This window comes from Hemicordylus capensis, chromosome 6, assembly GCF_027244095.1.
Source record: "Hemicordylus capensis ecotype Gifberg chromosome 6, rHemCap1.1.pri, whole genome shotgun sequence".
Lineage (NCBI taxonomy): Eukaryota > Metazoa > Chordata > Lepidosauria > Squamata > Cordylidae > Hemicordylus > Hemicordylus capensis.
The window spans coordinates 62,245,761-62,261,231 of record NC_069662.1 but is presented as its reverse complement, the minus strand read 5'-3'; the positions used below and the strand labels follow the sequence as shown (position 1 = coordinate 62,261,231).

Here is a 15,471-nt window from a genome sequence, read left to right as displayed (position 1 = left end):
AGACTTCTCAAATGAGACCTTTTAAAGAACCCAAGCAGTAATTCCCTCTTGGAAACAGTTCTCATACAGGGGTTGGAAAGTTAAACACCTAGTGCACTGCACGTATCTCCAATCCAGTAAAAACAATTTTCCTTTGATCCTAGGTGGGTAAAAGCCACCTAGAGACAACCTTAAAGTATGCTTCTTTCAGTGTAGTACAGACAGAACAGTGTAATTCTCTGCTCTTCCTTATTAAAAAGACATATTTCGCTGGAGCCTGCATCAATAATATTTTAAAGGTTTAAGATATTTTTTATTTATCTATCTATCAAATTTGTAGGCCACCCCAATTTTCCATCTCTGGGTGGTTTACAAATCTCTGGGTGGCATAACAAATTAAAACAAAAATGAAAACCTTAAAACAATTTAAAACCACAGTGAAGTCAAAAAGCTTGAGTGAAAAAATAAGTCTTTAGGGACTTTTAAAAAGTTGTCAGAGATGGGGAGGCTCTTATTTCAGCAGGGAGCACATTCCAGAGTCTTGGGGCAGCAACAGAGAAGGCCCTTCCTTGTGTATTTTAAAACTTGTAAATTTAAAACTTGTCCTTTAAAAATTGATTAAAACTTCTGAGAGTCTCTAGCAGAATCTCACAAGTAGCAGAATGTAACAATTCCATATGACTTCTCAACAGAAGTCACAGAAGAAATTTAGATCAGTCTCAATATTTTAATAGCAATTTATCACATGCAAACTGTTCCATACCTACCTAACATCATTGCCTCCATGTGCAAAAGATCCAAAACAAGCTGTAAGGATCTGGAGGAAGTGAAAGAGCAGGTGGATCTCTGAGGTATCTCTTTCATCTCTCTCTTCTTCTGCAGGATCCTCAGGAGGATTGTTAGGATCTACTAACTCAGATGCCAACTTCATCTCCACACCACCTTCCTCTGACTCAATTTCCGCTTCTGCCACAGCATTGCAGTAGCTGGAGTAGCTGTCATAACGAACCCTCTTTTTGGAATAAGACACCGTGTCTGTAACGAGCTTTTCACTGTCTTCTGGGGTTGACGTGTCAACAGCCTTGAAGGACGAATGCACTGGCATCCCACATATGGCAGCCGTATAGCAAGTGTAGCTGTTGTTTCGGCGCAGTAACTTGTAGTTATTTTCTTGTGCAGGCCGGTCATCGTTACCTCTGTCCAAGTGTATCTTGTGCAGCAAATCTTTGTACAATCCTGAGTCTTTGTGCACAGTGTGATACACGTGAATATCGCTCTTCATGTGCCCATCAAAATTAAATGTGCCATTGGAAATAGGAGATTTCACCATACTGTGAGTCATCGAAAATGCCCGTCCTGAAACAGCAGAGAGAGATATCTTATTGCCATGGAAATCCAATTCCTGCAGGTAGCAATACTAAAGATTCAGAAAGTATTACCTTTTCTAATTTCTGTGGTTTTCTGTATTTGGACAAAATGGGAAACCACAATTTATTACAAATTGTGGACACAAGCCGTAAAAGCCCTCCATGTGCTTGCAAAGGAAGAGGGAAGAACACGCAAGCCCAACATATTCACCACAGAATATTCTCATAACACTAAACCATGGTTAAGCATTATGGCAGACCTGGTCAATATGTCTTTGAGAAGACCGTGTACAATAATGCTGTATAACATGCATGTACTTAAGAAAACCACTGTGCTGGCCACAAGCAGATGCTAAAAACTCAGGAAAAGAGCATGAAATATATTTTTTTAAATCCATCCCAGACTATCCTTTTCTCTTAACATTTTTCTGGTTTACTTTGCATTCATGGCTGGTCTTTTACTCTCAAGAGGATAACTAACCTTACAGTTTGCCACACAACCACACATCCCTTAGAATTTAGCGTCTATATCTGCCTAGCACAACTGCCACAAGGATCACAGTTTGTGCTTTGAGGGTTGACCTCTATTTTGGGCAAGTGCAACAGCCACATAGACAGGCAACTGTGCTTTGGGCCTGGGAAAGACAAGAATAGCATTCAGTGCTCTTGCACTTTATATGAAGCTAAATTGATAGCCAGGCAAATAAGTATTCTGGGACAACATAAATTCTCAGACCAACCCAGCCCCATTCTAATGCAATCAGAGCAATCACAAGCCATTGACTGAATCGACACACCCAGAAGGCTATATGCTTTGTGTTCATATACAGTAGTAGCTTTTAAACTAAGAAATAAATTTATATGTTCTAAAATGTAGCATTGGTTTTAGCTCAACTTAACCGATGTAACTTCTTGGTATGTTGCATTTCTTCTTTTATGTTATGCTATGTTATGACATGTTGTGACCCCATGTTATGGGGTCACAACAATAAACTGATTACTTACTATATAGTAATGCTGATTCATCCAGTTAACTCCCACAACCCTCAAATACGAATACAACAAATATTTATATACTACTTTTTTTTTTAAAAAAAGCATTTTACCTAGATATAAACAAATAAATAAAATGGCTCCCTGTCCCTAAAGGGCTTACAATCTAAAAAAAGAAGCATACAATAGACACCAGCAACAGCTACTGGATGGATGCTGTGCTGGGGATGGATAGGGCCAGTTGCTCTCCCCCTGCTAAATAAAGAGTATCCTCACTTTTAAAACTCTTTGCTCAGTTAGTAAATACTAGCATACCTGCCTTGCTGTCTTTTGTGAATTTGGAAATTCCCCACACAAACGCCCCCTTGCCTTTGCTTTTACTTTGAACCCCTGCAACTGGTCCAAGAACCCCAACCCCAGCGTGCTTCCAAAAGTGGAGTTGCTAGTGGACCCTCTGCCCAATACAGCTCTGGAAATTCCCAGCTGAGCACCTCTCTTTGCAAATCTCCTTGCTCCCCAAACAGAGCTTGTGGCACATGCCATGCATAACTCCATCCTGGAGCCTTGGTGCAGGCCAGCATTCAAATGCTTGGGTCCCTTGAACAAGGTGTCAGCCAGCCAGCCTTGGAAGCCTCCCTTTATCCACAGCGAAGGTCTTACTGCAGTGTGGAAATCTCAATCTCAAGCCCCAAATCCACCCTTCCCACCAGACCAGGAGAGGAATAAACTGCTCTATATTCCTCCTCCTTCTTTGCTACGTTTTCACTTTCATTTTCCTTGTAAGCAGCTTGATTACATCATCCTCTGTTTCTCCCCTTCTCTCACGGAACAGTTTCCAAACATGCTATTGCACCCAATTCACAATACCCAGATATTGTGAGGCTCTTGGTTGATAACACTCACTTATTTCTTTGAAAAGCCTCACCGTCCCGACTCTGCTCCCATAGAGTAGCCTGCAGTGAAGCTGCACTGTCCAGACTTGATCCATAGCTACTCGTACTTGCTGGTTTGGTCAATCTGGACTTGCTCTGCTGGACTGATAGCTACCTGCTTTTCTGGCTGGCTATAGTTGGCTGCAGAAAGGAAGGATTTTGCCAGCATGCAAATAAAGTGCCCCGCTTTATGAGCAATGTCCCCAGAACAAGTTTGGCTGTGGACTGAAAACTAGGTGCACACGTCTATGAGACATAGCTCCACATCTACAAGAGTCATGGTTACACAGCAGCCTACATTTAAGATGAAATCAGGAGCAAAAGATTTTTGTGTTCTTGACTTCTCACCATATGGCACACGTGGATGGTTTCCATTTGCTATACTATCTGATGCACCAGCCTCTTCTGTTCCAGACCCAGTGAGAGGAATAGTGCTTTCATCAGCTGCTTTGGCACCAGGAAGTTCTTTAAAGACAGGCGTATCCTCTTCTTGAATTTTCTCAAGGCTTTCATTAGATATTCTTGATAATGCACCTTCTTTCTTTAAACGACCTAAGGTGAAAGCAGAGCTTTTATAATAAACCAGCCTTATTTATGCAATCGCCATTCAGTAGAACAATAATGAAGGAACCACTTAAACTGGTTATGAATAGCCTAGACATAAATAAGTTAAATATTTCTATAAAACTAACCAAACTCTAACCACCAAGGAATGTATAGGTAAGAAAAGGTTTTAACTAGTTTAGGTCACTAGATACTTCCTCAAACTCAAAGCTTAGATTTTATAGATAAGAGCCAAACTATCAATTTTGCTAAGCACATGCTTGGCTTGGACATAATTGTTTTTTCTAGTCCCTAAATGACAGCTATTGTGGGGTCGGTTCTAAATAGGCACTGAAGTGTGTGTGTTTGTGTGTGTGTGTGTGTGTGTGTGTGTGTAACTCAAGCACATGTTTAATGTAGTTAAGCTTAAAATAGTTAAGCATAGTTAAGCACATGCTTAACATAGGGCCCACATAGTTGGGACCTAAACAAATATCTGGAACCCAAACTAATTCAAATCTTGTTTGGATGAATGGAAATATTTCTCAATTGCCATTTTCTCCACTTACCACATTACAAGCCATTTCTTTTAAAACGAGTTTCAAGATAGCTTTATAATAATGTGGCATGGGAAGCTACTGCTTAAAGTAAAAAAGGCACAAGTCCCATCAGGTGCATACAAGCCAGTGAGCTTGTATAAAGTTGTTATTTGGATCATAGCTTGTATTTAATATATATTTTTTAAAAATACAATCAACCAAAAGCAAACCTAGTTCTACAGTATTGAAAGACAATCAATTTGTTATAATACTGAAGCATTATTGTACAGTTTTGCAAATCTCAAGTTGAAAGACATTCCCTCTGACAAGAGATTTTAAGCAAGATACATGTTATGCCCCTCACTTAAGACATACTTGCTATTTTTCTTTTCATCCACGGACACACAAATATCCAGACTAAGATAGCAAACACTACTGATGCTCCAATTGATATTAGTGCTATTGCCCATATAGGAAGACTAATTCCTAGAACTGAAAAAGGGGAAAAAATACAATTAATTTGTATATTAAATGTAATTAAATTTGCAAAACATTTATCACAACAACAATTGTCCAGTGTTACAATTGTCCAAATTAATTGTAGAGGAGCAGGGAAAAGGGTTGAAACATTGCTTTGTAAGTTTAAAGTTTTAAATCTTGCAGCCAAATAACCTTCTCCATTACAGGTAAGGTAAAGTGTGCCGTCAAGTCGATTTCGACTCCTGCCGCCTACAGAGCCCTGTGGTATTCTTTGGTAGAATACAAGAGGGGTTTACCATTGCCTCCTCCTGCACAGTATGAGATGATGCCTTTCAGCATCTTCCTATATCGCTGTTGCCTGATATAGTACCAGCGGTGATTCGAACCAGCAACCTTCTGCTTGTTAGTCAAGCATTTCACACATTGATCTGCACAGAAGTCTGGCAGTGTTATAATACATGGGTAAAGTATTGTGGACCCCACCACGCCCCCCTTGCAAATCACACAGGATTATTTGCTGCTGCTACTGAATTGTATCCCACACACAGCTGCAGCTAAACTTATTTAGTAATGGAAGTAGAGTTCTCTTATAGGTTTTGAAGAAACATTTCAGTTACAATATACAGTGACTCTGTATCCCTTATTTTCTCAATGTATCAATGTATATATTAACATTGTTAATACAGTATAGACAGCCCCCTTAGCATTTTTCAGATTATATCTGTAATCTCCATGGATGATATTCATATGCATTTAGTGTTTCTCTTATTCTTCTTTTGTGATTGTATCTGGATTATAACAAAACACAATTAAACACACTTTTTTTTTAAAAGAAGCTTTTTAATGTTTTATCTGTGGCTTATATCTGGTGGCTTCTTTGGGTTTTATTGTTCTCAGTTTTTAGCTTAATTTAAATAACTTAATTTGAAACTTTTTTAAAAATTGTAATTTTAATTGTTGTTTTAACTTGGGCTTTTAAGTTGTTTAACTTAACTTGTTTAATTTTATTAGTTTCTTTGTACAATAAAATAAAAAACATAAAACAAAACAAAACAGTATCTGTTTTATTAATGTTGTGAGCCATCCTGAGCAGTCGTGTACTGGAGGGGCAGCACATAAACATTTTAAACAAACAAACACAGGAAACAACATACAACTCCCATTCACTGCATTAATACAACTAGTTTCTGCACCTAAAGAACCAAGCCACTTTTTAAACTTGAGAGCTGCCTGTCATGTCAGTTGCGGAAACTGCTGTATGTTCCATAAAATAATGTTGCTTCTTATATGGAAAGGAAACCAGCCACAATTAAGAAATGTACCACAGGTTGGGAACCCTTGCCCTAGCCTGCACATCTGATTCTTATTTGTTTAACCATCCCAAGACTCTCATGGGTATCACACATTGTAATTATACTGTAACATTTAGAAGTTCTAACAATTATGTCAGAAAACTAACATCCCAACCAACTTGAGATGAATTTTATGAAAGGCGGTATAAAAATTGAACACATAAATAAAATAAATTATCAAGAATGCAGAAAGAATGAATGCTGGATTAAACATGTCAGCAGAATAATGTACTGTATTCATAGTGGACTGCATGTCAGTTACTACTTACCTGGTGCACCTGCATACATAATGGAGAACATATTAATTGCTATTGTAGCAGCATAGAACACTGGAAGGGCACGAAGTCCATTGGGTACAGGGTCCTCCTGCATACAGAATAAACAGGATGAAAAAATCACAACTTCACAGTGCATGCGCACATGTATGCCTATGCAAATGATATAGTTAGAACTGGGGAAAAACAACACACTCCAATGTCTGCCCAATGAGGATCACTTAAATATTTTGCAGCATGAGTTACTTCAGCCTAGTTACCAAATAAGGCAGTGAAAGAAGGAAAGGGGTGGGGGTGGGGGAGATAGCTTGCCACTGTTGATAAAAATCTGAATTCTGACATCAGCCCCTGCAGTCACAAATTCAAAAATAATAAGGACAGACAACACTGAACAGCTGGATGAGTTAATTTTAAAACTGTAGGAGGCAACTTTAATCAGTGGTGACTTCTCAGGACTCTCCCGTAAAATAGTAGAACAATGGCTGATCCATTCTATCATAAATTGCATCACAGACTTGCAAAAAACCCACACCTATTATCTTGTTCCTTGGTCTGTTTCCATGCATAAGAAACAACTGTGAAGATAGTCCACTAGCCAATGGGAATGGAATATGTAGCTTCATCTTACAAGAAGATTTGTAGATGGGCAGGATCTGAACATCTGAGGTATATCACCTGAATTAAATCTGTCCTATCCCCTAGCCCAGGGATTTCCAACCTGTAGTTCTCTAGACGTTGTTGAATTACAATTCCCGTCATCCCCAACTACAATTTGTTGTGGCTGAAACATAGGAAGCTGCCATATACTGAGTCAGACAATAGGTCCATCTAGCTCAGTATTGTCTACACAGACTGGCAGCGGCATCTCCAAGGGTGCAGGCAGGAATCTCTCTCAGCCCTATCTTGGAGATGCCAGGGAGAGAACTTGGAACCTTCTCTCCATCCCCTAAGGGGAATATCTTACAGTGCTCACACATCAAGTCTCCCATTCAAATGCAACCAGAGCGGACTCTGCTCAGCTAAGTCATGCTTGCTACCACAACACCAGCTCTCCTCTGCTGGGGAAGAGCTGGGGATGATGGGAGTTGTAGTTCAGCTATATCTGGAGTACCACAGTTTGAGAACCCCTGCCCTAGTCTGAACATCTGTTTCTCATTTGTTTAACAGTTCCAGGACTCTCATGAGTATTGCACATGGCTTAGGAGTATAAAGAATTATCATGGTTCGAAAATACAAAGCATTAGAGCAAGTTCTTAAGCTATAGAATTTACCTTCCTAGGAAGATTTGGGGGTGGGCAACAGGAATTGTAAAGGAGATGGATAAACTTCTTCTCTCCCTGCCTCATACCCAAGTGAATTATTTGAAAAGGCCAAGAGGTAGACTGTCAAACACCACACCAATAACAGAGCAAAACTGAGGACTGGCTTTGTGCTGCATTGACAAGTGGAGTGGAAGGTCAAAGAAGAAATGCTATTAGGTCTTCTACAGAGACCTCCCAGTATTATTACACATACAACCCTTTCCCCAAGTTAAGGATAAGAAGGGCTGTCAGGAAAACACCTCTCTGTCATGTCTTACTTCAACTTGAGTTAAAGAAAAACATTACAAAGAAAAATAGGTTGCTCACCTGTAACCATTGATCTTTTGGTGATCAACTCTGACTCACAATGTGGGCTCTGCGCCTGTGCAATAGTTCCCATGGAAGGATTCCAAGATCCTCAAAGTGCACTCCACCCTTTGAGCGTGCTTGGTATCTTTGGCTGCACAGTGCTTCTTATCTCAGTTCCTGAACAGTCACTGTGAAGAATGGACTTCATAAAACAAGGCAGGTAAGTCGACATGTACAGCCCAAAGGTTGGACAGGTGTTATGAATAATACCAGATCACCAAAAGATCAAAGGTTACAGATGAGCAACCTGTTTATCTTAGTGGTGATCTGGTATCCTTTACAACAATCTGGTATCCTTTACAACGCTCTCCAAAAGGAGGTGGGCCTGAGGATGAAATTATAGTACTTTCTTAAGTACCGCCTGCCCAAAGCTAGCCTCAGTTGCAGAACGAATGTCCAAGGTCTAATGCTTTACAAAGGGTAAGTTTGAAGACCATGTAGTGGCTTTTTGAATCTCAGCAAAGTTAATTACGGACAGATGAGCAACAGAGGCTATAGTCTCATTGAATGGGCTTTAACAGTGGTAGGATGTTTAACTCAGTTTGTCATAACAGGTGAGGTTAAGCTGTACTAGCCATTCTGACTGTCGAGATACAGGTTGGCCCCTAGTAACACCATCCAAGGTTATAAATAGTCTAGTGGACTTTCTGAAGTCCTTGGTCCTGTCCAGATAGAAGAGAAGCAGCCTTTGGATGTCTAAGGAGTAGAAGGAGCATTCTAGGGGTAAAACTGGGTGTATAAAAAAGGTATGGAGGACGATATTCTGGTTAATGTGGAAGTCCGATATAACTTTGGGTAGAAAGGCTGGATCAGTTCTCATAACGACCTTATTAGGAAAAGGCGACAGGAAAGAGGGCATCAGCCCTTAAGGCGTTGAATTCGCTATCCCTCCTAGCAGTATTTATAGCTATAAGGAAGGCCATTTTGAAGGAGCAATTTAATTGCTCTCCTTCCGGGGAGAATGCTTCAAAGGGTGGTTCTGTGAGGGTAGAAAGCACTAGGGACAGACTCCAGGGCTCAACCGGCTTCTTTCCTGGGGGTAGAGATTGCTAAGCCCCTTCAAAAATCATTTGCAGTCAGGGTAGGAAAATAAGGTTTTAAAGTTCCAGCCATAATGGATTACAGACAGGGCTGACACATGGACACTGATTAATGAGCTGGAAAAGCCTGAGTTTTTCAAGGAGGTTAGATAGAGTAGGATGGCATACAGAGGCTGTAGTCAGTTTGAACCCCTTAGACTTAGCACAGATAACAAATCTCTTCCATTTTACAAGTGTGGAAGCAAGATATTGTCTCGAAATGAAGCTTCCAAGCAGTCAGTATTCTGAGGCTGTGATGGAAGATGCTGACCCTGTTCTGGGAGAGGAGATCAGAATGTTGGCTGAGGTGACAATGGAGGCCCTGAGACAGCTGCAGGAGGAGGGGGAACCATGGCTACCTTGGCCACCAGGGCATATTATACACCTCGTTTTGTGCTGTAGAATCTTGCTGAGATTCTAAAAAGGGGAGGGGGAAGGGGAGGGGGGAAAATATAGTATAGATGGGAGTTCCAGGGAATTTGCAAGGTGCACCCCAGGGATCTGACCCTCATTCCCACCCTGGAGCAGAAAAGGGGGCACTTCTTGCTGAGGTGCATCATGAATTGTCCAATTGGAGTCCCCCCAGTGTGGGAAGAGATCGATTGGATAGCATGCCTGGGTTGATTTCCCATTCATGTTGACAGGAAGGATTGTATTTCTGCTCAGATCATCTACCAACATGACTATGCCCTTTACATGAAGTGTTATAGGGTATATTTGATGGTTTATGGACCAGTCCCAAAGCTGGATTAATAGGTTGCAAAAGGATCTAGAGACTGTGCCACCCTGGCCATTGGAGAGGAGGGCAGGTCTTGTAGTAACAAGCATGACTTGTCCCCTTAGCTAAGCAGGGTTTGCCCTGGTTGCATTTGAATGGGAGACTTGATTTGTGAGCACTGTAAGATATTCCCCTTCGGGGATGGAGCAGGTCTGGGTAGAGCAGAAGGTTCCAAGTTCCCTCCCTGGCATCTCCAAGATAGGGCTGAGAGGGACTCCTGCCTGCAACCTTGGAGAAGCTGCTGCCAGTCTGTGTAGACAATACTGAGCTAGATGGACCTATGGTCTGACTCGGTATATGGCAGCTTCCTATGATCCTATTGATATACGCAATGGCAGTGTTGTTGTCCAGGAGAATCTGGACTGTATTGCCTCTTAGGATGAGAAGAAAGGATTTCAGAGCCAAGAGAACTGTCAAGAGTTCTAGGGAGTTTATGTCATGGGACAGCTGGTGAAGTTGTGCATGAAGTACTGCACAATGAGCAGCACACTGGATGAGTGAGGCATCTATACTAATTGTCACTGTTGGGGTGGGTGGATGGAAGGGCATGCCAATCATAAGATGTTGAGGCAATGTCCATCAGGTGAGGGGGTCTAGTACTATTTGTGGCAGTAGAAGCTGCATTTATTGGTTGTCTACATTGGGTTTGAACTTGGAAAGGAACCACAAATGGAGTAACAAACAGTGCAGGATGCCATGAGGCCCAAGAGGCACTGGATGGTTTGTGTCTCTTGGCCAGGGTTGTATCTGAAGATGTCAATCAGATGCAAGAATGAAAGTCTCCTTTCTTCCAGTACGAAGAAAGAATTTTGGACCTGCATCCAAAATTACCCCTATGTACAATGGGGACGCCTATGGAATTAGGATGGATTTTTTCCAGTTCACTTCCATGCCAAGACTTTCCAGAATGCTGAGCACAGACTGGATGTGATTGATGATCAAAGACTTGTCTGGGGAGCTGATAAGCCAATCATCCAAAAATGGGTAGATTGAGAAGCCCTGCATCCTTAGATGAGCAATTATTGCACTGGCACATTTTGTGAAGACATGAGGGGCTGTTGAGAGTCCAAAAGGGAGGCCTGTATATTGGAAAACTAGCTCTCCTACAGTTAATTGTAGGAATTTCTTGGGCTTTTGTCAGATAAGCATCTTTGAATTCTTGCTGGCAAGCCACTCCTCCTCTATCAGGAGAGGGAGGAGTTGCTGAAGATTTAGCAGAAAGGAACTTTCTTGTATGGATAAAATCATTGAGGAAGCAGAGATCTAGTACAGGGCAGAGACCACCATCCCTTTTTAGTACCTGGAAGTAAAGGTAAAGTGTGCCATCAAGTCAATTTCATCTCCTGGTGCCCACAGAGCCCTGTGGTTTTCTTTGATACCTTCAGTAAAACCCTGCCCATTGGTGCTTCTGTGAAACTGGTTCTATAACCCCCATGGATAAAAGCTCTTGAACCTCTGTCAGTAAGGTAGGAGTTGACGGGATGTGTTTTATTCCTAGGAAAGGGGGAGAAGTATGGAACTCTATGGTGTAGCCAGTAGTGATTACACTTTAGCACCCAGGCACTGGAGGTGATAAGATACCAGGTGGAAAGGAAGGATGTGAGCTTGGTGGGCACAGAAGCTCCAATAGGTAGGGGGACCAGGGGATCAAAGGTTCTGTTTAGTTTGGTCCTGAACCTTGGTATTATGTGGTTGTTGCCAGTGTCTTTGAGGAAAGATGCGTTTCTGAGAGCGGTAGAAGAGCTATTGTCTCTATGCTAAGCTGAGAGGAGGACTGTGGGGTAGATGAATAGGTGGATGTTCTTGCTGTAAAGAGATGTTTTCATTCGTTCCATGGTTTCATCCATCTGAGAACTAAAGAAACCCTCTCCATCAAAGGGGAACTCTTCAAATATGTCACTCATGTCTGAGTGTAGAAAGGACAAACAGAGCCAGGTGTTTTGCCTAAATGAGATAGTGCTAGCCAGGGTATGGGATTCCAACTCCATAAGATGCTTTGCAGTGCTCAAATTCTAGCATGTTATGTCTGCCGACCTGGCAAGCATCTTCTTGAACCTGGTTCAGATCAGTTCAGGAGCATCCTTGAAGTAGTCTGCAAAGCCTTCCCAAACTGAGTAGTGGAACTTGGCCATGCAGGCCATATAGTTAGTGATTTTCATCAACAGAAAAGACGAATAATAAATCTTGCGACTGACAGAATCTAGCTTTCTGCCCTCTTTGTTTGTAGGGGCGGAGTGCTTTCGGCCTGACTCTGCCCGTTGCACAGTCCACAACAAGTGAGTTGAGGGTTGTGTGTGCTTAAACAGGAACTTGCAATCACCCTCCTAGACCCCACAAAAATTTTCCAGTCATTTGGAGGTGGAAGTGACTGATGATGCATCCCATGCTGACTTGGTGGAATTTATTAATACTGGCAGCATGGGAAGCACTGTAAGTTGTAGCTGATGTTGTAGTTGATGTAACAAAGTCATAGACAGGTTAGTCTCTGGGTCATCTCGGAGAGACCACATTACTCCTTTGTTGATGGAGTTACACTGGCTGCCAATAGTTTTCCGGGCAAAATACAAAGTGCTAGTTATAAAACCCTAAATGGCTTAGGCCCTGGGTATCTAAGAGAGCGTCTTCTCCACTATGAGCCCCACCACCCATTGAGGTCACTTGAAGAGATCTGTCTCCAGTTGCCGCCAACTCGTTTGGTGGCTACACAGAGATGGGCCTGCTTGGCTGCTGCCCCAAGACTGTGGAATGCGCTCCCTGCTGAGATACGATCCTCCCCATCTCTGGCATTTTTCAAAAAACACCTGAAAACACATCTCTTCAACCAAGCTTTCTCAGCTTTTTAAAACTTGTTTTAAAATTCTTCTGATTATTTAATTGTTGTTTTACGATGTTTTTAATTGTTAATTATTTTTTATGCTTTATAATTGTTGTTTTAATTATTAATTGATTTTAATGGTGTTTTAATGTAAACCGCCCTGAGCCTTGTGGAAGGGTGGTATAAAAGTTTTAATAAATAAATAAATAAACAAACAATAGACAGACAGGATCCTGAACATTAGGAACTGGAGACTTCAGCTCTAGGCCCAGAACTTTGGCAATTTCCACAACCTGAATGCAGTGTGATTTTGTCTCTTCTGTGGGGGAATTTGTTGGATTGTTTGGAATGTTGTCATCAGGGGAAGGATCTGATGGATTCTTGGTTTATGTAGACTCATTATCCATGTCTGAAGAGGAAGGTATCGACAATGATGCTGAGTGACAAACCAGTATTGGTTGGAGGCTCGACATTTAAGTAGACATTGAGGTTGGCGGTCATGTTGATGGTTGTGTCAACATTGGGTGAACCGAGAGCAAAGCAGATGGCTAATGGGCTTTTATAGCCTGAGTAGCAGTTCCGAAAGAAGTCTGCGAGGCCGGGGCTGTCGACACTGATGAAAATTTTCAATGTTTGGAGGGGGATTAAGAATCCTCCTCCCAATATTTGTGTTTCTTGTAGCGTCTATGCCCATCCTTAGAGACATCCTTGGGTTTCTTAAAAGCAGCTTGGGCAGCAGAAAGAGAAGTCGGGCCCAGCATCGACTGCATCAGTGATAACAGGGTGTGTGGCACTGGTGTTGACAGGCAAAGAGCCTGTTCGTAAAGGGCCATTCTCAATCATAATTATCTGCTTTTCCAAGTTTATTTGGAAAAGGAGAAGCAAATTTTACATGCATGAATATTATAATCTTCCCCAAGACAAAGTTCATGCTTCTTGGAAGAGGAGTCCCGTGGCAAGAAGAACACAGCTTGAAGGTCCTTTTTGAGTCCATTAGAGATGGAACCAAGGTGTCATGCAAAGAGCAGTCAGTCCAGAGGGTCAAGATAGCCAATAATTCAAGCAGTAAAACTTGTATTTCAGGAACCAGATGAGGAGCAAATCCCGAGGGAAGTGTTCACCACAGCGGTCGAGATGGAACTGAGATAAGAAGCACTCTGCAGCTGATGATACCAAGCATGCTCCATGTGTGAAGGACAGAGCCTCAGAATGCTTTGAGGAGCTTGGAATCCACAGAGACTACTGCGCAGGCACAGAGCCCTCATTGTGAAGGATACTGGATCAACACTACAATATTCTATTTATTTCATATTGCAATATCTTACGTCTCACTGCAAAATCATAATGATTTCTAATCTGCAGTTTTGGAACTAAGCCATAGAATATATTTTACTTTGGAAGTCCGGCAAGCTGAAAGATATTTCAAAGGGGAAAGACCATATGTTAAAGGCATTTCTGATTAATGATGTAACAATGTTCCAGAAAGATCCTTTTTATATAACTGACGAAAACATATACTACTTTCTTGATCCATCAGCATTCCTTGGCAGCTATCCAACCGTAAAGCAACCTAATAGAACTCAGTTCAAATCTCTTTTTGACCTACAGAAGCAATTATAGGAGAACCCCGTTATCCGCGGGGGGTTCCATTCCATGGGGGTGTGTGTGTAGTAAAACTGAGGATAATGGGAAGGTATCCTTTTTAAAAAAAAAAAAGACACAAAATGGCTCTTGTCCTCAAAATTTAAATGCCTATTTTTTTTTGAGTTTACTGAGGTCAGGTGGCAATTACGTGAAACTGCAGATGCCAGGTCCACAATTAACTAGTTTCTAGTTTCTCCTGTACTAAACTTTTTCCCTTTAGACATTAGGGAAAACTCTCTCTCACTCTCACTCTCACTCTCTCTCTCACACACACACACACTCAGACTAAGTTCAATCAATAAGACAAGTTAGACATGACTCACTGCTTTAAATGGTGCTTACTCATGACTAACTTGGTTCAGATGCTACTCTACTCTCTGTAGCTGTGTAAGGCACTATATTAAGCTTGGGATGGGGTTGCTTATATTAGAATTTTGATTACATTGTTCCCACTTTAATAGGAAAGGGAGCAGTAGGAAGAGAAAGCGAGAGATGGCAACTCAAAATCTGTGGGAAGAAGAATTAAACTGTAGATTTTTCTTCCAAGCTCTCTCCTAGACATTTGCTTCAGGGATTAGATCTAGCCCCAAAGAGGGATATATATGCATCCTATTCTCAGCACTAATGTGTGTTATCTCTGATTTCAGTATGCTATTGGCTTTCAAATTCAGAACCCTTAAAAGTTCCATAATCGGAGCCACAGGATTTACCACCATAATATTGATGTCTTTGATGCAGTATACTGAAACCTAATCCTTGATGTGTGTCCCTCAAAGGCCTCTAAATTGTTTTCATCTTTCTTTGAAATCTAGTATGTGGCAGACCATAGAAATTTGTTACCTACTGATTACTTACACATGCAAGAATATTTTCATTCATTGACATAAAAATGTCACCCCCTATTTAAGATTATGAGCCCTAGGAAATGGATTTATTGTCTGTTGATAAATTACACGGATATCATGCCATTTTAACCTGAAACGATTGAGGCATTCTTAAACTAAATTTCCAGTCTGTCAAAGTAC

The 15,471-nt window shown here is 41.3% G+C and overlaps 1 protein-coding gene across 15 annotated transcripts in view; it reads right to left on the bottom strand.

The window, feature by feature from the left end:
• SLC20A2 (solute carrier family 20 member 2) overlaps nucleotides 1–15,471 on the bottom strand; it is a 120,266-nt gene that overhangs the window by 16,250 nt on the left and 88,545 nt on the right. For 14 of the 15 annotated variants that reach the window (XR_008309618.1, XM_053260302.1, XM_053260299.1 and 11 more), the window contains 4 exons: nucleotides 6,455–6,551; nucleotides 4,729–4,845; nucleotides 3,620–3,823; nucleotides 747–1,335 (listed from right to left, as the gene is read on the bottom strand). Coding sequence is in view for 14 of the 15 variants with exons in the window: in XM_053260302.1 (XP_053116277.1) it covers nucleotides 747–1,335; nucleotides 3,620–3,823; nucleotides 4,729–4,845; nucleotides 6,455–6,551 (1,007 nt within the window). In the remaining variant the exon portion in view is untranslated. The remainder of the gene's footprint in view (nucleotides 1–746; nucleotides 1,336–3,619; nucleotides 3,824–4,728; nucleotides 4,846–6,454; nucleotides 6,552–15,471) is intronic. The other variant, XM_053260306.1, reaches the window with a different exon arrangement.